Source organism: Augochlora pura, chromosome 10 (assembly GCF_028453695.1).
Source record: "Augochlora pura isolate Apur16 chromosome 10, APUR_v2.2.1, whole genome shotgun sequence".
In the NCBI taxonomy this organism is placed as follows: domain Eukaryota; kingdom Metazoa; phylum Arthropoda; class Insecta; order Hymenoptera; family Halictidae; genus Augochlora; species Augochlora pura.
Genome location: NC_135781.1, coordinates 7,051,980 through 7,075,176, shown reverse-complemented (window position 1 = coordinate 7,075,176; position 23,197 = coordinate 7,051,980). Strand labels below are relative to the sequence as shown.

The 23,197-nt window shown below is 45.0% G+C and overlaps 1 protein-coding gene across 3 annotated transcripts in view; it reads right to left on the bottom strand.

The window, feature by feature from the left end:
* LOC144476095 (phospholipid-transporting ATPase VD) overlaps positions 1–23,197 on the bottom strand; it is a 44,406-nt gene that overhangs the window by 6,789 nt on the left and 14,420 nt on the right. For all 3 annotated transcript variants that reach the window (XR_013494966.1, XR_013494967.1, XM_078192687.1), the window contains exons 5-7: positions 1,388–1,663; positions 1,144–1,312; positions 237–590 (exon numbers count right to left, since the gene is read on the bottom strand). Coding sequence is in view for 1 of the 3 variants with exons in the window: in XM_078192687.1 (XP_078048813.1) it covers positions 237–590; positions 1,144–1,312; positions 1,388–1,663 (799 nt within the window). In the remaining 2 variants the exon portion in view is untranslated. The remainder of the gene's footprint in view (positions 1–236; positions 591–1,143; positions 1,313–1,387; positions 1,664–23,197) is intronic.

The window sequence follows — 23,197 nt, the reverse complement described above, 5'->3', positions numbered from 1 at the left end:
CTTCAAAATCCACAATCTATTGAGACGATTATAAGGATCTCGGAGAAACCCTGTGTTAACAAGTAACGTGCAAACAACGTGGATAAGGATTCGGTTCGCGTGCTCGTGGGTTACGGTGGAACGCACGCTCGGCCCCACGGATCGGCCGTCTTCTCGGTCACGACGGTAAACTATGAAATAAAGGATCGCTACTTGATCCATATAGCGCGTGCCAAGCCCGATCAATCCGCCCTCACCTGACCCAATTCCTCTGTGATGTTGAGCGCCCGGCATTCGGCGGGACGATCCGTGTCCGCGTCGTACAACGCCGCGTCATGCCCGATGTGGTACACCTGGCCCACTTTCGCCATCTCTATCGTCACGTACAGGCTCAACGGGATCATCACCTGCATGATTATCACGAACGTCCAGAAAGTCAGCATGCTCTCGTAGCCGGGATCCTGGAGGACCGGGATGAACGGGACGAACGATAATCCCGAGTAACCGGACAGCCATAATCGGCAGCCGATCGCGCCCATCACGCACAGCAGCAGCAGGATCACCACGCACCAGATCACGTCCCTGTTCATTTGTTTTTCCAGCCTGGAACGCTGGGAAGGGAACAGTTTCGTTGTAGAGCTCTTTTACTCGACTTGTTCCGAAGAGGCTGATGCAAACTACACTGTGGAGTATAAGTATAGCGCCACCCCGTTTTTGAGTATTTCGGACTTTTGGATGGAAATGCAGAAAGGTCGACTAGCCAACGCGTTCTCCTGATTGAAATCTAATAGGAAATGTCTGGGGTATAATTGTCAGGAAGGTTTGTACGGCAAATTGACGATTTTAGTACGTTGTAAAACTAAAAAATGCGTTAATTGTAGCCAGAGATAATATCTGTGAGGAAACTTTATTTATTTGTACGAATTTTTGATTGCATCGACAGAAAATTACGATAAACCTTTCTCTTTCTTGCATTCCCATTCAGAAGTCCTAAATAATCAAAAAAATGGGGATTGTGCCACAGCTATGCCTCTCAGTGTATTTTCACTTTCACGATAATTTAAGGAACGCGACGCACGGCTTCGGAGCGTTTCCGTTATTTCAGAGTCCCCGTAATTCAGCGGGTTTTGCGGTGTCTCCGGCAATTATGCAGTCCCGACATACCTTGTACCTCGGTCCGCCATTGTTCAGCATCGCCTTGGTCTCGTGGCCGGCGTAAATCACTATGCCCTCCACGAAGTCGGTGTTTTTCAGCAAACACTCCCTGAGTAAAAGGTTTTCCGTAGAAACAGGTACTCTGCCGCCGTTCGGATGAACCACGGCACCGTGAAACCTGAAACGGTTCTCCTTTGTCAACGTATCGCGCGCTGTCGGCGACGAAAGACGAATCACGGACGACGCGGTTTACCTATAGATCCTAGTGCTCGGTTGATCGACCTCGATCACCGAGCGGAATTTGGCCGGCTGGAACGTGTCCTGGAGATCGACGAAACCCCTGACCACCTGTCGCTGCTTCAGGTTGGTCTCGCCGTCGAGGTTGCAGCTATCGATGTAAGCTAAGCCCTGAGGATCGCTGCTCCGCAAAAGCAACACGTCGGCCGGCACCAGTTCGTTGTTCGATAGGTGAACCAGGTCGCCGACCTTCACGTCTTTCCACGCCACCTTTGCATACCTGTCGTCTTCCCTGCAATCAAGCGAACTGTATCATCGACGTAGCCATCCTAAGCCACCAATCACGAATGCTTATGGCACGCAACGACTCTACCTATTATGTTTCAACTTTTATTTCTACGCAGAGCAAAAAAAAAAATAGCCGCTACAGTTTTTATCGCATAAAGTCGCTTCGGCTTCAGCTTAACTTTTTCAGATATAACTCGAAACATTTTAGATAATATTTTCTTCCTAAATATTTTAGATTAGACATCAGGTTCCACAGCAATTTTGTAATTGCTTTCCGAAACTTTATCAAACTGCCCGAAACAGGTTTGGTATACTCCGCTCAGTTACGCACGCAACTATTTTACGTCAGCGCCAAGAGGGTTAATTCGACACGCAATAATCCACAGTTAATTATTCTTTCCGATCGTTAATACAGTCGTACGTAGAACTCGAAGCTATGTAAACTCTGCTATCTGTAACTGGTAAATCGATGACGTCACCGATAACCAAACCACGAATTTCACACGCCCGTAACGCAGGCGGCTCGCAGTTACCGCGACGAATCGCCAGATTAGATTCAATGGAAGCCTAACGAAGGACAAGGTTGCAGCGAACATTTTTCGAAATGCGCCGCGAGACTTTCGCGATCGAATTAATTGCACAATTGGTCCATTGTCGTGCAGCGAACGCGACGAACCGAACGCTTCGCTGTAAACAATCGTATCGCGTCCGATTGTCTGCGCTCTCGGTCGCAGCCCTTAACAAGATAACGAAATTCCCGTTCGATTCCCGTTCCCCGTGACTCGCGGATACAATTACGATGCGCGTTTTCTCGCTCGCCGGGCGCATCGTGACTGCGCGAGGCATCTCCTCGAAAACGTTTCCCGCGGCGTGTCGCCCGGTTGTCGATCGAGGCTGCATCGTATCGGGCATCGTCTGCCGCCCGGCATTTTTCCACGACAGTCGCATTATCGAGCCCCTACGACGCGAGGCCTGCTCGAAGCATCCCGGCGTGCTCGATCTCGATCCCCTTTCGGCGAACCTATCGAAAGAACCGTTCTCCTAGCGGACGACGGGAAATTGCCGCGCGACAAAAGAACCTGAAATTGTTCGGGAATGCTTTCTGCATTCTGAGAAGGGGGACGACGACGACGACGACGACGACGATCGCTTCCCTCTCTGTCCACCTACGCGAACGCTTCGATTCGATTCACGTTTCCCCGGGCCTGATCAGATACAGGCTGTTACCACTGACATGTGACGTCAAAGCTATCTAGATGACTTCGTTACTCCGGCATTAACTGCGAAGTCCGACAAGAGGACGCGAGCCGTACGACAATAGGAGACTAGGAACACGGGGCTTTGGAAGCGGCTTCGCGGAACAGAGGCTGCATCTATTCTAAGTTTCTGCGATTTTGTAATACGTGTCGATACGTGCGGGATAAAACGGAACAGCTTCGGTTCTCTTAGACAAGAGCAGTGATTTATTTGGCATCGTGTCGCACCGAACTAAACATATTTGTTTGTATGCAAAGATACGAATGATTCACATTTCCGATATGTTTGTAGTTTTGTTACCTTTTTCGCAGTGAATCAAACAATTACTGTGCTTTGAAAAGGTGTACATATTGTTATTTATGAGAAAATTCTATTTAGTCTACATCGATTTTGTGATCAAAATGCACACGTTGTTTTCGAAGTTAAAGTGTTTAATTTGCGATGACAACGTTCGATAGTTTACCGATGTTCTATTCGTCTTTTTTTAACTTCTATGTTTAAAATTAATAACGGGAAGTACGTCATTAGGTTCTATAGTTCTTAAACTGTATTTTAAGGTATTACCCAGTTTTTCGTATCGCACGGCACCGTGAATATTACATGTTTACCAAATTACCTCACGTAGAGCAAAAGGAAGTCTGTAGCATAGTGTAAAACCGAACACCTACGCAAGTATAGAACGGAAATATCTCTTAATACGAGTTTAGTCTTTCTTACAATTACTAGATTGTATAGTAGAATGTTAACTAGTATCCTAGTTTGATATTCATCTGCGGTTTTTGTTTCTAAAATGATAGACTATAGTTTATATTATAGTTATAAATGATAGCTTAGTTCTAAGTACATTCATTTTTGTTATTTATTCTTATTATTATCATTATTATTATTACTGTTACTATTATTGTAGTTACTGTTGTTAAATTCCTTGTCATATTATTATATCATGTATCAACGTCATTCCATGATTTCATTTTTATTGATTTTATACAGGCTATCCTAAAAATGTCTAAAATTCCTAAAATGGAATGCGAAGAAGGGGGAATGGCTCAGGTCATTTGAAGCAACATTTTTCTTTCTGTAAAGTTTTCAAAGATTACGAAGTTGTCGATGACATACGATGCGTTCAGACAATGTTTCTTCAGCGAATCCGTGGCACGACGATTAAGGATTGCGCGACCGTTCGCTTCGAGCGACAGGAACGAAAAAAAATAGCGAGCTCCTTTGTGCACCGTTAACTGTTCATCCTTGAACGTGTAATAATAATGCTAACCGACGTTGCCGTGGAATAGGAGGCGCGTCACGCGGCCTCGGGTATAAGGAAAATGCAAATCGGAACGGTTTCGGTTTATTCATGACTCCGTCGCCCACGTGGCACGCGCTGTGTATCTGGCATTCGTCACCCTAACAGTTATCTTGGAGAATGCTTCTTCGAAGTCCTTGCGAACGCCTGACTTCCGTCGTTCGTTTCGTAACATTTGTTGTTCCCAATGTAATTGCAGCAGGAAAAAGGAAACGTTACGACGGGGACGCGTCGCTTAAAACCACCCCGTATAGAACCGCCCCTGTTGCGGCGCGACACCTTGCACGGATGAACGGCGTTTGATGCTGTTTCAAGGCCTCTCCCGACTCCAGCGGCGCGACACCGTTTTTAAACTCCGGCCAATATGCGTAGATCGATGTAACAACGTAGGGTGATCAAACCCGACCCAGACATTATTCAAGAGGTCAACGTTACGCAATTTTTCACCAGCGAGATAGGGATCATTGATCCGTCGTGGTCCGTTTGACCCGCGTGCCACCACGATCATTACACCTTCAACGAACGATACCGTGCGAATGCGTTCCAACACGTCCAACAGACGCGAGAAATTGACCCGACATGGTTTTGACCCACGCGAAAAGCCAATTTCTAATCTATCGGACGCCGGCCTTGGGGCTCGCGTCGATCCCGAGGACGACGCGGAGGAGGATGACATTACGCGGCTAGACGACCCGTCGTTCATCTTCATTCGTCTCACCGGTGTCAAATCTAGACAATAGTCGATCGATCAGAATTCCTTTGCTCGGACTGACCAGAGTGCGCGAGTTTAACACTTTAAGTGCCGAATATCGACTCCAACCGTTCCAACTATATCGACGTCAATTACTGATAAAAGTGAGACTAAAAAGCTAAATTTTCCACGGGATAGTTACGACAGTAACGTTCAATTTGTTCGATGTACAGTGAACTTACGCCGTTACAAACGAACGTTGTAAAGAAAATTAAGAATCAAAGGGTTTGCGCAATATTCTGATATAAAATGTTACCGTCGACGGAAACAGGTATGCTTTATTTTTAGTGACAAGCATAAACGCATGCACGTATCGCCATGGAAATGAAGATAATGTTACCAGTTCCTTATCTCAGCGGTCGACTTATGGCAATCGCAATATGGGCGTAAAATATGAATTATTAATCCATAAGCGGTGTTGAGAAACCTAGTTGAAAATTAGTTGCAAATAAAATCGAAATGAAAAGTCACCGAATAGCAATAAAAATCAATTAATCTATTCCGAATAACGGATCCAAATGAAGTCGTGCAGGAGAATGGAACGAAGGACGATTTAGGATTAATTTTGCTAAATTTTGCACGACTGCGGACTAGAACGACAGCGCGAGACCGGACGATTCGCGAAACGGAAAAGCGAAGCGAAACTTCGCCCCGTCCCTTAGGCAGCGAGCGAATCGATTCGGTCGCATTCCAGACAGTCGGACGACTGTAATTTCGTACGTGCGATTCCAAACAGAATTCGCGTCTGTTCCAGAGATACCACGAGTGGCCCGACGCGTAACCGCTTCGATCCCAGAGGAGGATCTTGACTATTTTCGTGAGATTTACGGTTTAGGTTCGGAAATAGTCAAGTGCGGCGATGGGAAACCGTGGGAGGTGCGAACGATTTTCCTTCTAACATATTGATGCGTCGAACAACAAGCACGGTCTACCGGAGCCTGTGTTCCCGAAGCTTTCTATTTTTCTGTCCCTCGGCCATTGTGAAGCCGAGCTACGATATCGCGACCGGCGGTATCGCCGTGAAACTCCGCGGAGAGTGTAACTTCGAGCTGGTGAAGTTCGCCTCATCTAGGAATATGTTACGTGCTATCGATTATCAATATCGGAGGGTCGCCGTGGAATTTTAGTCTTCAAATCTGTGGTATTTCAATGTTTCTGGTGACCTTTCAATTTGCGCCATTTTCGCGTGAACTTATGCTTCCAGTTTCCCGGCTGCTCTAGGGGAGAATTGAGACGCTTTAGGACAAGGTAACAAAGACAAATAAACGAGTCATCCAAGTCTAGTTTTATGTACTGGAAAAATCAATTCTTTTACTATAAGAATATATTTTCATCTATGTGTATTTGCTTTATTTTTAATTTCCTTGCAAAGTGCATTTTGTCCCATTTACTAATTGGTTGTATCGAATGAAACGAGCGTATTACAACGATATTAATTGTTAATAATTACATAATTAAATTAAGTAATCATGGCCATAATAAGGCATTCGATATTCAAACTAAGTAATCATATACGCAACATCTTGCACGGCTGTTAAAACTATTAAATAAAAAAAACATGTAAAATGAATGATACAGTTACCGTGCATTAACTTAATAAATTCGGCCAGTAAACAATAGATACGTTAATAAACAATCCTGTTTAACCCCATAAGAAAAATATGGTTTATTAAACTAATGAAGAATGGTACTCTAACATTACTTCAAGAGTTAACAACTCATTCGGAGACTATCATTTAGCATTGATGTCCGCTTACATATATCGTGAAAGAAAAATCTATTACAAAGCTTCGTTAGACAATAATTCTGTGAATGCTTTCACTGCTTGGTAGCTGGCCTCCGGAAAGTCTGCATCGCGCAGTGTCGTTTTCCGTCGAACGGCGTCGTTTTACCTAAGAAACGTGGTTAGTTCCGTTCGCGGAACTGGGAAGTCGGGGAGGTAGATCTCGAATTTCCACGATAGCGAATTACTGATAAATCGGTCGCGGTGACGGCAACAGGACGGGTGTAGCCTTAGGAATTCGTTTATGCAACGCGGCTTTCACGCCGATAACGCCCGTTAGATAATGGAACGTCGTTTTGACCGTCGTGTGTTGCACCAATTCTGCCGGTCATGCGTCAAACACTGTGCATTGCATTCGTCGCGCCGCTAACGATCCCCGTCGATAATTCGCCCTAAAAAAAATCGAGGAAGATTAGCATGACTGCGAACCAGCAAGCGTCGAAAACGCTATCATGGAAATTTGAATACTCGCTGAATACTCGATGCATCAAGTTCATAAAAAAAAAATTCGAAAAGTCAATAAAAAACACGAAAGACTTTGAAACCTTAAATTCCATTGTACCATGGACAAATAATTGTAACAATGTTCCCTGAATAGAACGAGCCTCTGCCACGTACAACCCGTATGTCTTTTCGCGCCAGCATAACCGTTTAAGAATGTAGAAACAGTGTATAAAGAAGGCCGAGCACCGATAATTCTTCCGTCCAGTAATTTTTAACGCAACCTGTAATTTGTGGAATCGTAATACGAGGTGATGTAGTCGTAATGCATACTACCACCGACACGTCGTTGCCTATAAGCGTTCGATCACGTTACCTAACCGAATTTCACCGTGCAAACGATCGCGCGAGAGTAATAAGCGTTAATCTTTCCGGTAAGACGACGTCTAATTTCGCAATATGCATGACAAACGAAGGTTCGACAGCACACTATGAGCCGAAAGATTTGCCTACCCGAGATATTACTGTTTCGAACGTTGCAATCTACGGTGGAACGTTCGTCGACGCATTGATAATTCGTGATTCGTTTTTCCGGTGGTTTATTGGAACGAATGGCACGCATTGATAAAGAATCGCGAATAGTTACGCCACGTGGCAGAACTCGGCTTGGCAATTGTTAATCGACGAAGATAAAGCGCCGAGGCTAATGATATTTCCCTGCGAACACTGTTTTCGAAGGTGCTGCCCGAGGAAAGAACCGCTTGTTATTGATTGGGGACGCTCTCCCACGTGCGTATTCTGTGACGCTGTCGCTGGTTATACAGGGTGTCCCGCTATCAGAAACAATAACAACAATAATTCATCTTAATTGCCCGCGCTATCATTAAAATCGTATCGATGCCCGCCGGCTAACGCGCCGGACAATTAGAATAACGATGGCGCGGGCGTGCGTCTGTCGCAGGTAATCAATTACGAAATGGGAACGACGATTGGAATTTTAGGCGATGCGAATTTATCCGAATTTTCAAACAATTGCCGGGACGATTGTTAAACCAAGTATCAACGTTTTTAGGACGACCGTGAATTCACTGCTTCAATTGAGCGTTAATTAAATCGTTTTTTTAAGGAATTGCGTGTCTGACCATTTACGATCGTTTCTACTAATCGCCTGCGCTCGTGAGAATTCGTCCCGCATTGTCCGACAAATTTTCTACTATATTTGCCATACAATTTTCTTAATATAGCATCCGTGGATACGTAACTGCGTTTCTGGATGAATCGTTGTCGAAAACCATCGACGCAACAAGTAGAAAAGATAAGTAACGGGGGAGCAAGCTCGCCAAGCTTCTTCCATGTCTTCGTATCGAATCCGCCGACGTTTCCGGGAATTGTAGTCGTTATGGACCCACTTCGAGCGACACGAATCCAGCAGAGTTTTATTTCCGCCAATAACGGTTATTCGTCTGACGAAGTGCAATCGACCGAACCCGGCGACGGCATATTCCCGAAATTCTTTATTAATGAAGGCCGAGTTCTCTTGCAGTTACGGCTCGCGCGCATTTGCGAAACATAAACAGTCATTTGCAACAATAAATATTAATATCGCATGCAACATTATCGACCCATCGTTCTTCAATTGCCTGATAAACGGCAACAAGTCGAAGCGAACGACGTCGAACAGATAATTATAATTGCCCGCGTTGCAATCGTTATTTATTCCATCGGCAAAATGGAAATGATCGGTGACACGTTAATCGCCGCGTTGGAAATATCCAGGAAATCCTAATCTACGGATTACAGAAGGGCATAGCCGTGGAAAAGTAGTAGCTTCGTTCTGACAGCAAAAAAACATCGACACATTGGGTTTTCATTTATTTTGACGATGTTGCAGGTTGACAAGAAATCTGAGAAAAATTGAGTACACGAGCCGTGATAGTACTTTATCAGGGAATTAATATAAAAGTTTTGAATATAATATAATATAATAGTGAGAAATCTTCAATTTTCCGATCTTTTGGGGGGTTTTTCATTTTTGATAATCGCAGCTTGCAACTGAAAAATCTGAAAAAATTCTATAACATCCGGCTTGATGTCCAAAAGAAGCCATATATTTTTCAAAATTTTAGAAAGCCGCTAAAAGTGGAAAAACGCCGGAAAACCGCGAAATCTAATTTACCCTGTAACTACCCTCACGGACAAGTTACAGAGTTAAAATTTTGCACAGATGAGTTTTTATTGGCCAGCTATCGAACGGTGTATGACTCATTGAAAAACCTCTAAGAGCAGTTTTGACCATCTTAATCGGCTGTGCCCTTTCTATTAATCGCTATGTATTTAATCGCCGAGGAATTGTTAACCGTCAGGCTATGGGAACGCGCACGGCTCGCGCAGTAACGAGTAAGTGCAAAGCGTAGTGCGTGAAGTACAAGGAAAACGAAGTGTGAAACGAAACTGGGGTAAACAGATAAGAAACGAATGCACGAATGCATTTCCATAGGACAGCAGGTCGGCCGAGAAGCTCGGGCAGAATTTTTCCGAACCAGAAAATTACAGGCTCGATTTCGATTTACTTTCTCACGGCGATTCATCGTTTATCGAGACATCGATTGGCCGATAATATCGATTCGATACCGTGCCCTGTGTGCACAGGCCGCGCCACGATACGATCGGATAACGAGTCTGAAAATAATTCGGGACAGCCCGAATCTCGGTCCGTCGTTAAACAGAACAAAAAATTCCCTGGATAGGTTCCCCGTTATTGGCTAATTTATTCTGGAGCCGGTCGAATGTCCGTAACGCGAGGACACGTGTGACACAATACCGATTCCACGCTCGAACTCGCGTAATCAGTGACGTCACCGGCTGTTTAACACCGCCGCGAACTCCGCGTTTCAGACGAGAAATGCTATCCCGCTCTTCCCTATCAGCCCCTTTCAGAACAGTTTCGCACATTCTTGCTAACGCGGGCCGCCGTGAACTTCGTCGGAAACGAGAAATACCACTCCATTCTATCCCATCGTTCCCTTTCGAAACGGATTCGCGCGTTCCCGCTAATCTTCGGGCAAACGAACAGCTCGAATTACATGACGGAAAAAGGAACTAGCGAATAATACTTTTAGGGGTTATCGCGCGCGGTCCAACGCGCAGCGTTACCTACGCAATGGCGCGATAATCAAAGTCCAATTAGTACGAGCGCAATTATGTCGGCAGATTCGACCTTATCTTGATTGCGGAATTATAAAATTGACCACTTTGAGAGGTTGGGTCTCTGTCAACAGGAGTCGCTCAACAGTTGCAATAAATAAAATTGGAGCAATTAGACTTCGTTTAGCAAACGAGCATTGGCCGTTGATGAAAACTTGGTCATAAAAGTTCTCAGTTCCGTCATCCGAATTGACCCATAATTACTATTTCCAGCCTGTGAGAACACTACTAAAAATGTATTCATTCTTATTTACAATTGGTGTTAATAATTGTAAGAAAAATGATAGAGAAAGGAACCTTTTTACTACACCTGCTTCTACTGAATCGAACTAGGACCTTTTTCCGATCGACGTTCAAGGCAAGGGCAATTGATATCGATTCTTCATTTACCACTTCGACGTCGATAATAACGCGAGAAACATTAACGGTTTATAAAACCGCTAGTAACGGTTGCGTAAGTCGTAATAGGTGCAGCAGTTAAGGGTTAAATATGTAAAATCCAGAAGTGTTTACGGCTCCGGTGCCAAGCGGAGCCTCACAATGTTGGATTGATTATAATTAACGAGATGGTATCATAGAGCGATTATAACCAGTTAGAATAGACCGACCGTAATGTCCGGCATGGGAAACGGCGAATGATCGATACTGGAAACACATCCGCGAAGCAACCGATTTGCCTGGATCGATAAATCATTACCACGGGTTCTCGGGAGAAAATCGGCCTGCATCGGCACGGGGAAACCGTGTGTGTGTGCGTGTGTGTGTATCGGTGCCGATGGTAAAAATAGAGGAACAATAGTTTCCTCCTTGAGATTTCGCGCCTCGCGTAGGCTCCAGTTTCCATCGTGCACCAACAATAAGAAACGCGTGGGCGTTTCGGGGTCTCGTGCTCTCGGTCTAGAGACGCGCGCATCGAACGAGGTTCTCGTTTCCATCGGGATACACGGTCGCGTGTATTGGCGCGGGCTTCATCGGCGAGAGACAGAGATGCGATCGGCCCTGAAATTGGGTAATTGAGAGACCACGGACGCTTTTTACGTCGACTGCATTCATAATCTCGCCGATAAAATGTTTACCTGGCTCCGATAAATCGATCAACTGACATTCCCGGTGACGGTCGCTTTCGAGACCCGCATATCCGAGGCTATGCGGGAACGACGATGAAATTATCCTTCGATTTTCTTCGTTTAGATTATCGGTTCGTCGAAATTTCGATAAACGGAGAGAGGCTCTCCCTCGTATTTCATTCGCGTTTCATTACCGGCGCAGGAAGATCCGGAATCTAATGCGGACTTTTTATCAGTCGCCGGATAGACCCGCGCTACTAGTTGCAAAATCCAATCTCGATTTGATTCCCCCGGTTGGTGTTACACTCGGGGGACAAGCTTCTCTTTTTAATTGATTCGGAGTGCCTGTCCTCGTTGATTGAAACGTTCTACATGCTGTACCTTTTCCGCGACAATTTTTTCGACGAGTTATACGACGCGCGACTCGGAAGTAACGTTAACTGTTGCGCGTCCGATGAATAGGTAAATCATTCCGATCTTTACGTTTTCGATAGTGGTGAACACAGTTTCGTTTAACAATTCGGTCGAAATGAACGCTGGTTATTACATTTCCAAGTTCACTTTGAGAGTCTATCGAAGAGTTGAAAATCCAATTTGATGTTTCAGAAAATTATGAATACGATTATTCGTAGATTAATACGCGGGGTAGATGTCTACAAAAAAGTTTCCTCTATATAATTCTCTCAGGAAAAACACGACGCCAATATATTTTTGAACAGAACAAAATATGAAATAATATTTATTACAATTTATCGTATTATTACAATATCGGTGTTACGAATACAAATACTATGCGTGCGGTAGGAATCTAGCCGGCGACAGTACGTACAAGTAAAATCTTAAAAATTCTTTTTATTTTCCTTTTGTATAACTTTCAATCTAATTTTTAGCAACCGTTTCATACCAAAAAATTAAAACCTCGTCCACGGTCAATGGATTAAACCAAAAGTTTTCCCGTTCGGCACACGTGAACCCTAGCAATTGCATTTTCCGGAAAATCATTTCGAAAGCCCGGCGCTTCGTTGGAAATTCATTCGAACGTTTCAGAGGATCGGCGGCGAATTTGATTAGTGCCCGCGAGATTAATGGGAAAGAATAGTGGAATTATTCCGTTCCGTTCGGCCGCGCGCTATCGAATGTTTTATTAATTGAGGCGGCCACGCCTCCGCGTCGATGCGACGCGACGGTTCAAAGAATGGAGAGCAAGCTGGAACGAGCCGGTGGTCGAACGATGGGTTTCATTGTCGCACAGTACCGGCTCTCTCGGTTCGTCGTATTCAGGAAAGAAACGAGGAAAACGGCTCGAGGGACACGGCAACCGGTTTTATTGCCGTGCCTTCCTCCGCGCCGCTCCACGCCGCTTTATTCCGCTTCCCAGCGTCTCCTCTGACGAGCGCGAGGCTCCGTACACTATCCTCTCTCTCTCTCTCTATCTCCGTCTCTGTACACTAAGCGCAATAATACTAGTCGGCTCGAGCCGTCTTCGAAATCGTCCCTGATCAAGCCTAATTCGTGCCCCGCAAGTCGGGCTTCTCATAACAGAGTGGGGACGGGAAAATGAGAATGTTTCCAGATTCTTATTCTTGCAAGTGAGACTAAGCTCAGTGGAAAATAGTGGGAGCAAATTTTGTTTCTTTTGTTTTATCAATCCTTTCATATAGTGCTCAACTAATTCTGTAACCTATTACGGTCAAATCGTTCGTTTGTTACTGAATTACATAAAATCTGAATGACGTTAGCGATATTCAACACTCGATAAAAATTGTCATAATAAAAAAAGTATCTGCAGACAAAACAATTTAACCTGTTATTTACTAGCCACTTCACATATCATTTCGACTATATTTATTTCACTCCGTTCCTTACCGCGTTTTCTAAAATTACAAAATTGTGCTTGTTTCCACCACGTCTATACAATAACACCGAACCCAGGAATGTGCGAAGCATTTGAAATGCTATCAGAACATTTCTTTCCGGTCCTCTAAATACTGCAGACGCAACGTCTTCGTAAGAAAGACTCATTACGTTGCGTAACGATGACTCGAATAAGCAAACTGGAAGGCATGCCGCGGCGTATACTCGGAAAAGGTAGGATGATAGAAGATGCGGTAGAAATTCTACCGGTTCCACGGATATCGTACAGTCCACCGAAGAATGGTTTCAATAGTTTCAAATGAGAATAGCGGAATCGGTGCGCGAACAGCTTATCGCAGCGCGGGACAGGACGGCAAACAATGAGTACATTCACAGAAAAACGAAGTAATCGACGCAATCGTTTGATGACTGCGGCGACAAGATATTTTCTTAGAGTCGTCGGAAATAATTGATGCGATTTCGGTGTTCCCTTACGAGTTATCTTGTTCGGTGGATCTGGCGCAATGCCGTTGATAAGGGAGCCTCGCCCAGCGCGATTTCACACGCCATGGCGTTCAAGGTTACCGCGGCCTTGAACGTTTGGATTCTATGACGAAACGAGGCAGGTAGATTCCGCTCGCCTCCGCCGCGATTTCAGGGTGAATCCCGTTCGCCGGCGGAGACGGTTGGCCGACGTTGAAAGGAAGGAAGCTAACGGGGCTGACAGAGTAGCGTTTTCGAGGAGGGCAGAGGAAAGGAGGTCGAGGGAAAATCGCGAGCCGGACCGCGAACCCTTCCTCCGGGAACTCGTTGTCCTCTTCTCTCTCTTTTTCTCTTTCTCTCTCCCTCTCTCTTTCTCGCTGGCCATTCTCCCTCTCTGTTCCTCTTCCTCGAGGAAAAAGGAACGCCGGGCTCCGTTATTTCGATCGCGATGCACAGCTCGAAGCAGCACGCGCGATTAACGACCGCCGCGCGGACGCGGACGCGAATTCACGCGGACCTAAGGACACGCGGGGAGACACGCATCGTTACCATCGCTGGCATCGTAGCCATCGCGCGAGCGTTTTGAATTTCGATCGAGCCGCAGGCATTTCTGAAAACGAGGCGACACGATCTTGTTACAATCCAGCGGAGATTCGATCGCGATACCAGCCGCGATCGTCGCGATCCAGCGTTCGTGTAAACGCCGTTTTTGATGCCCCGGCATCCTACGCGAACCCTTCTCGCTCCGTCGTTGCTGCGGACTGGAATTCTTGGCGAATTGATCCGGTGGATTGACTCATTTGTACGCGTGCCGCAATGAATGTCAATTGAAATCTCAATAACCGTATCCTTGTGATTTATGTAATGGAATCAAAAGCAGTCGCGGTTTCTCGTCACCGTTCTTTTAGTATTGATTGTCGGAATCTGAAATTGCCGAGTGCCGCGAAGTGCTTGCTTGAGCTTCATTGACCCTCGGATCGCGGCGGCCGAGTGATTTTTAAGCCGGAGTATTTGGATCTTGCGGTCGAGTGCTCTGTTTTCGGCAATTGAATTAAATAAATCGCTGTTACGTTGGGAATAACAGAAAGATTTATATATTACGTGTTAAGCGCATGTGAAAATACTATTGAGCTATTCCCGATTTATTCTAACTATTAAGGAAAGAAATAAGTGTTAACAATTTATATTTTTCATAAGAGTCCGTAGTTCAGTCGCATACATTGTCAGTTATATCGGTGTGAAAACGATCCGAAGTCCGAAGGTTATGGTGCCGGATACGAGAGTAAAGGCAAACGGAAAACAAAAGGAGAAAAATATGTGACATATTGATGACGGTGTAATCGAATAGCCAAACAAGTGTACAATATTTTTAAACCTTTGACCTATAAAAACCTAACCACTTTTTATCTCGAGGATCGCTTTACCTCTCAACTGTCTATGTAGATTAATCTTTTACCTATGCACATATTTGCCTAGCAAGCAATTACCTCCAGTCGTTCGAAATTTATTCTAAAATGTCTGACACTTATAAGAGTCTATGATAAAAAGTTTACTTATTAACAAGACCGGTACATTTATTGTAAGACAAAAATAGTTATTTCTTCGTGACGGATATACTCGAGTATATTCGTCTGCAGCTAACAGGCTCGAGTTGACATCTGAATGAGAATACTCTTTTAACCCTAAACCTATTGTACCAGTCAAAATGGCCGGTTCCACATTTTTCGTTCTAAAATACTTGGAAGTATAAAAACTCTCTGAAAGGTAATGGTGGAACATATTCCCTAGTTTGAAAGCATACCAGCAAAAAGGACGGGAAGTTTGTTATAAATTCAGTTTCGCCTTTCTTATAACGCAACCCACGTTGGTCGCGTTTAGTGCCCGGCAAATCTGATGTGAAAGCACGGTGCTCTGAAATGTTCAAGGGCGGACCACCCACCGAACCAATAGAAACTTCATAGTTCGAGCAATCTAACAATAACTTCGAGTTGAGGATGACACAACGAAAAATGGTACGACGCTCTCCCGGTCATTGCTAATCGACGTCGATTGAACCAAGAACGAGCGTTTCGCGCGCGGACGGTTTCCAAGGGTCAAAAAACGGGCCAGAAAAAACGAACACACGGTGCCTCGGGGCTTACAAAACGGTCGACACGGATTAATCGGCCGCTGGAATTCGTGGCGAAGGTCCGTCCGTTCTTGACATTGCGGGCGGGTGTTGGTCGGGAGAATCATCGGATCTCTCGTCGGTGAACGAAATTAAGCGGCAGCCCGAACAAGGTCAGCGCGTGCGTGCGCGCGTGCACGCGTGTGCGCAACCGCGGGCAAATAACTGGGTAAAGGTCGCGCGACCAGCAACTCGGAAGAAAGAGAGGCCCCCTCGAATCGCGCCGGCTACGAAACGAGTACCCGCCGCCGAGGTTCGACACGCTTGCCTTCGTTAACGAGATTCGATTAACGGTCGTCGCCGATATCGTTGATCGGACCGATCGCGCCGGAAGTTTCCAGGCTCCTGGCCTGCGAAACGCCGAACGACCTTCCCACTCGTTCAGATTCTCCCGAGTCGTGCCACTTCTTCCAGCCTCCGCGACTGCTCCTTTAACGCCGCGTTTACGGAACGCCACAGCTGTTTTATTTCTCTTTAAAAAAAGTAACTGTAACGTGGACGGCTCCGAAGCCAATCAGTTTAAGTCCATTAACCGTGAAATTGAAGCACATAAGGATTTTTGCGAATTAGCTTTGCTAAAACGAATAATGCCGCTAATAAAGCGAAGCAAATTTTGATTACAAGATGACATAGAAGTAAACTTAACCAGAAAGGCGAGAAGAGAAAAATGTCAATATTGTTTTTGTAAATAATAATTCCCTCGAAACAATTTCGACTCAATGTTCCTATATATTGTTTATTTTCCATATTTGTTCCATATACCGTCCATAAATTTCAGCGAATTTTATTGTAGCGTTTGTCACCGGTAACATGTGTTCCAACAATTCTATACAAATGTATGGTTACCATTTTAATAATCGTAAATTGCAAAATTTTGGTCCGGTGAATGGAGTGTTAAGTGTGTAGCCCATCAGACAGAATAAAACGAAATGGTCCTCGAAAGTACAGTAAATTCTCTAATTCTACAGCCTTTTGTGCGGCATGAGTAAGACATTTTACTCACCTACGCCCACTCTAGGAATATACGGTGCCAAATTGTAGAAAGACACCGACCCTAGGAACCACTTTTAACTCGGACAACGTAGAACCTGTCTACAATAATTCTATTATCTTGGCCAACGGAATGGTATTATAATTACTTTCCTCTTGCGCTTGAATAAATCGATTTAGTTTCAATCGTTCCTTGACAAACAAGAATTATTTTTCCTTCGCATTTGTACAACTGACAACGTGTCGGAATAATATTCTCTATCTCAAAAATTCTATGTTGTTGCATGACTACGATGTAAATCCTTTTTCACAATGATAATGATTGTATCGATCGCAGCAACGAAAAGTTGAAATGTTTGCGTACTTTGCTCAATTCTGAAAAAAATTGGAAATAACTTAGCATGCTATTATTGTTTCGCAATTCTGCTGCTAAATTCTTATACAAATGTATAAGATCCAATGATCGAAGGCAGCAATGACCTAAGCCTACGACCGCCCTGAAAAGAATCTTAAATTAAGACCGCGTCGCCCGACGACAAAGTTCATGGGAAAAAAAGATGTCGTCGCTGTTCCATCGCCTGTCGTTTGTCATCGTTGCGCTCGGATTATGGATTTGTCTATCACGGTCACGAACGAGGAGATCGTAGCACCGCGGCGCGAGGATCGATGAATCGCGGATATCTCTCGATCTCCGGACAACCGTGAACGCGTCCCTCAATCGCGTCGGCATCGGCCACGTAACCGCGGGGTGGCGCAATAAAACGGCATCGTGCATCGTGCATCGTGCACGGTACAACGTGTGCATCGTCGTTTGACAAGCATTTTCCAGGAATTCGTCGCGCGAGACCTAGTTTATTCGCTCGCGTTCCCCGCGAGCTATTCTTTTTCCCGCGTGTGTCGCGCACGGCCTTTTCGAAACTTTTAAATTATACCGCATGATCGTATCGCCGGCAGCGATCATGCATCGTCTTGAAAAGCCGGCTCGGCGCCGCGCCGCTTCGCGAATTCGGGAAAGAGGATCCCCGCTGATCGGATTTTTTGTTCGGCGCTCGGGTTTCCTCGGGGTCGGAACTCGTTGTACAGCGTTTTTCGTAGTCCCTCCGCGCGTAGGATTGCGCGCCGTTCTTCTTGCGGGTTGTAACGCGCGCGGAAATATTCAGGAGCGAGCCTCGTCGAATTTCGTGCGCGATGCACAAATGGCATGCAGAAGTAAAAAGACGTCGAGGCGGAAATTAGTCGGAGGCGCGGCGAAGGTCGCCGCTCGTTTGCGCCACGATTTCCCACGGGAATGCTTTCCCTGGAAAATTCATTTATAGACTAGACCGCGAAGGGTACCAGAAGCTTTTGGTCGACGGAGATCCGGCGATCATGCCGCGATATTAAATCTAATCGGTGCGCGAGAGTTCCATCGCAACCGCTGAATCTCGGCGTACACAGTTTAATCGTCGCGAGAAGCTTCGCGTTGCGGCGACTGCCGATGCCTGTATTTACAAAACGTTTCGTGCCATAAAGTCCTATCAATGCAATTAATTCGTCTCGCGGTATTGCGTGTCGCTGCGAGTCACTTCGAACACATTCTATGAATTCGTGTCGAGGATCGGCACGATCAAAGACAGTGGATCGCGTTATCCGCACGAAAATATCCCACGCGACAAAGTCATTTTGTTAATGAAATCGAAGCGAGCATGCTAGAAATTATCTCTTCGACAGTCGAAGCGTCTTCACGTCCCAGTAAAATTGATTTATTCAAACGCGCCCAGACGGATACGAATTTCTATACCTGGACGAAAACCGCGCGGACTCGTATATCCTCGATACAGCAATCGGCGCGTTAATTATTTTAGAAGTACGCGGCATAATGATTTGTCTAACGAGCAGCGGGAGAAGAAAAAACTGTGGCAAAAACCAGTCATCGAACGAATGAACGCGAAAGGTCGAGAAATAGGTAACGATCGATCGCGAGATCAAGAACGGAACCGTATTAACCGAACGATTTAATTTATAGCTCGCAGCCAACAGGATTATTGCTCGGCTCCATGTACGATCCGCGATTGTCACAGCTGACTGTGTGTCGTAATGTCTGGGGTAGCTTTGATTACGTAATGTTTTTGTTTATCGGGGCGTCGGGATCGCTTTAGGTTGTTATTATTCAGATGTAAACCTTTATGTCCTGGAGATTACGTCAGTCTTCGTTTTCAAGGTGTTCTCTGTTCCAGACACCTCGAGGCCGTTCAAACAACGGACACAAAGTTAGCGAAATAGGTGTCCGCGTGCTTCATTGCTTGTTTCGCTCTTTTAATTGAATTGGCAGAATGTATGCACGCGCGGTGATCGCGACCAAAGCCTGTTCTCGCATGCGTTTGCGCGTAGAGACGGTCAAATACGAAGGAAACCGTATCAACAATTGACCACAACATTTCACCGCAATATCGAATTGGACTCGCGATAGATTTTGCATATAATTTATTATTGTGTCTAGTCCTTCGATATTTAACCAAAGTCACGGATGTTTTGTAGATGAAGTTTTCTTCAACTCGGAATGACAGAGATCAGAACAGATGATAAGACAAGGATTTAATCTTGTTATGAATGCAAGAAATCTTCTGGTTTGGCTAAGAACCGATCCCATTCTTGGTAGTAAGTAATAGAGTTTTAATCATTCTAACTGCAGAATGAATGATAAGACGAAGAGTTTATCTTGTCTTCAACATAATAAATCCTCTGGTTGATGAGACAAGTGAATGCAAGTTCCTCCTATTTTCGAGCACTGAAAATAAAGGTACTTAAATCTAGACACTCTAATTCTGATCTCTGTAATTGTAGAGTAAATAATGTTGTCAAAATGTTAATGTCGTTTGCAGCATAAAATATTCTATAATTGGGGGAAGAAAGTCTATTATTCTGGATACACAAATTAGGCACCTAGGACTAAGTACCTCAGTCACAATCATTCTAGCTGTAGAATAAATGATGAAACTGGGAATTAATTTTGTTTAGTCAATAAGGAATGCGTTGGTTAGTGAAATAAATTTCTCTCTTATTTTTGACACACAAAACTATATACCCAAGTCCTAATCACTATAGCTGTGGACTAAACAACGAGGAAGGAAGTTAATCCTATTTTAATTACAAAAGCTTTATCGGTTAGCGAGATAAGAAATTTTCCTCTTCCTCAAAGTTCCCGGAACTATGTACCCAAAAGTATTATAGCCATTCTTCCGGTTTCCTGAGAAACCGACGACCATCTCTAGAAACAAAGCGTCGACACAAATAAAGGAGCGCGAGAGTGAAGGGGCGGCGTCGAGTAAATCGGTTAACAGATTAATATGATAAAGTTCACGAATGATTAATTCAAGAACGCGGCGGAATCGTTCGCGGAATTATCTGGCGCTTTCATCGAGCAAATTGAAAGGAAGTTGGCGTGACGTCGAAGGGCAAGGTCGGGACGAGTATTATTTTTCAAACGACTGTCTCCCGCGTGCTGGAATCGCGGCGCATCGATCGGCCGCGGTCAACCCCGCGGAATTGAGTTGCATTATAAATAACGCGCAGTCCAATCGTCGCTAACCGATACAATGCACACCCTGTCGCTCCTCTCCCTTCTTCCTCTGTCTATTCCTGTCGTTCTCTTTGCTTCCGTTCGGGACCGTCGCGGCTGCCGGCAGAAACGTGGAAAGATATTTCCATTTTCGTCCTCGCCCGTCCGGTCCGTTCGATTTCACACGTTTCTCGCCGCTCTCGAAAAAGAAGTGCAACCCGCGATTCATTATTTAACGGTTTAATCCTGTCCCTGTCTTGACACTGATATCCAGCATCAATGGAACTGATACATTTAACTCTGCGAGGATAAATTCGGACGTGAAGTGGGATATGTACATGTTTCTCTATATAGTAGTCATTTATTTTTTATACAAACACTTGCGCACTGCAGTGCTGAAATAGCTAGTTCGATATTTTTAAAAAATAGATTCAGGCCATTTTCAAAACAAATGGCTTAAATGTTTCCTCCAATAGCGATGTTACAACAAATTTTCTTATATGAAATTCAACTGGCATTAATACACGAATACGATATAAAAGTACGCTCTTGTATGCAAATCAACATCGATAAGATTTTTCATGTAAGAAAGTGTATATTTTATCGTCTACGTAGAGAAAGAACAGAATGTTCATCACTAAATCTCGTATTTTTTTCAGAAAAATATTCATCGTGCTACAAAAAATTGTCATTATCTTACCACTCCAGAGAATTCAGTGTTAATTGTCTATTTTTCTATTTTGCGACGATTTTACTTAATTTTGGAAAACGCAAGGTACCACAGCAAGTTCGCATAACGTTCCCCTCATTCTTTGATGCACCACCAGGTCATACTGTTGCCAAGAATTCGCCTTTAAAACTGCAGAAACTCTCGGAGATGCCGAATTCCAGGAGAATGCAAAGGTTCTTTTAAGTTGCCAGGCCGGGAGTGGGGTCGTTCAAGCCGCTAAAAGCGCTTGAATTTCGAGGCCCGATGCTCTCAGCGTCTGAGAGGTCGCAGCCTGGGATCTCTCGAACCGTTCCCGCTTTCGTCATCGCCGCCGCGATCGCGTAAACGCGGCCCCATCGTTACGCGACGCGTTCCTTATTTGTCAACCTTATTGAGCCTCGCAGAAAACATATTCAAGGCGTCGCTGTACAGCCTCGGGCGGTTCGTATTTTTCCACGGGTTCCCCAGCAATTACACACGGTTGCCCAAGATGCCTCGTGAAATTTCACGGTTCGTGCGCGCGTCCTCCGGAACGAATAGGCTCGTTTCCGAATAAAGAGCGAAGGTGCGCGGTGCCCGCTTTTGGAAAGCGTTTGAGACAATTAAACCGACCATAAGTCGCCCGAAGAGTTCTCAGGAATAAGACTGGATAAACCGTGGATTACGCACTTGCGACAAAACTGTCTAAGTCGGTCACGTAACTGAATAAAAATTTCAAAAAATTCTTCAATTCATCGAAGGTAGGTATGAGAAGAGAAAATGCATTCATGCTTAATTCTTGCTATAGGAAAATTCTATTGGTTTTTGCAGGGACTGCAACGCGATGACGGTCCGTTATACAACGGACTACCATTCCGCGATGGTAACGGATACGAGTAAGCCGGTAAAAGTTGCCGCCGCAGCGAAAAAGATAACGAAAACAGCAGATAGCCGATTCGATGACGCAGTTGTCGAAATTAAAGTGCAAGGCATGAACAACAGCTAGTTCTCTTCCGCGAAAGGATAGGGGAGAGAACACTTTCTTTTCCACGTCGGATCGAGCGTTCGCCGGCGTGCCACGACCTACATGCCAGCCGATCGAAGCCGATCCATCGAATTCCGCGGATCGAACGAGAGCTCGTCGACAGGGCTCCCGAAACGTCCGTAACCGAAAATAGGAGACGTTGTCTTTGGCCGTCGTCGTCGCAGCCCCGATACACCCGCGTTCGCTCTTTCCACGAACGCCTCACGGCTCTCGAACCAAAACAGAACCGGGAGAACTAAAAACGCGACGCGACGATCGAAGGAATCGGCCCCGCGCGATCGGCTCTTTGAAGTTACCGAGCGCGGCTAGAAATACCGAAGGCGAGCGTCCAACGTAACAGCTCTTTAGAAAACCTAACCACACGGTGTGCCCGATAGTCCGCACCGGTTTACCGCCGTTCCGCACGATTTCCCGGACTTTTACGCTTCGGGAGCACCGGCGCGATCCGATCGCAATCGACGATCCTCCTCGGATCTACCGCAACTACTGCAAGGTCGTCCGTAAGAAGAACGGACGAGCTCTGACGATTTTTCTTAGCGAAATATCTAGACTGTTCTCTTTGTGTTCGAAACAGCATACTTTTACGCTATTCTCCTAATTTTTTTTTATAAAAAATATCAATAATTCACAAAGATTATTTTTTACAGGTGCATTCGAAAATCCTATGGGATCGTCCTCGGAAGAACCGACGATCTCGCACGATTTTTATTTAGAAAACTTGCAGACGTTTTGCGACGTTCTTTTTTGTATCAAAGAGAGTATAGTTTCAAGGGTTTCTCCTAATTTTTTCATTGGAAAATCTTAACAATCAACCGAGATACGGTTCCTTCACCGCAGATCCTGTCGCTATTCATAGCAGGGTCACTCGACATCAGAAACTCGGACAGTTAGAAACATTAATGAACCGCAAGATGTTAGACGGTCGAGTCATGGTGCGGTTCTATGAAGTAATAGCGTAAGATGGTCTCTC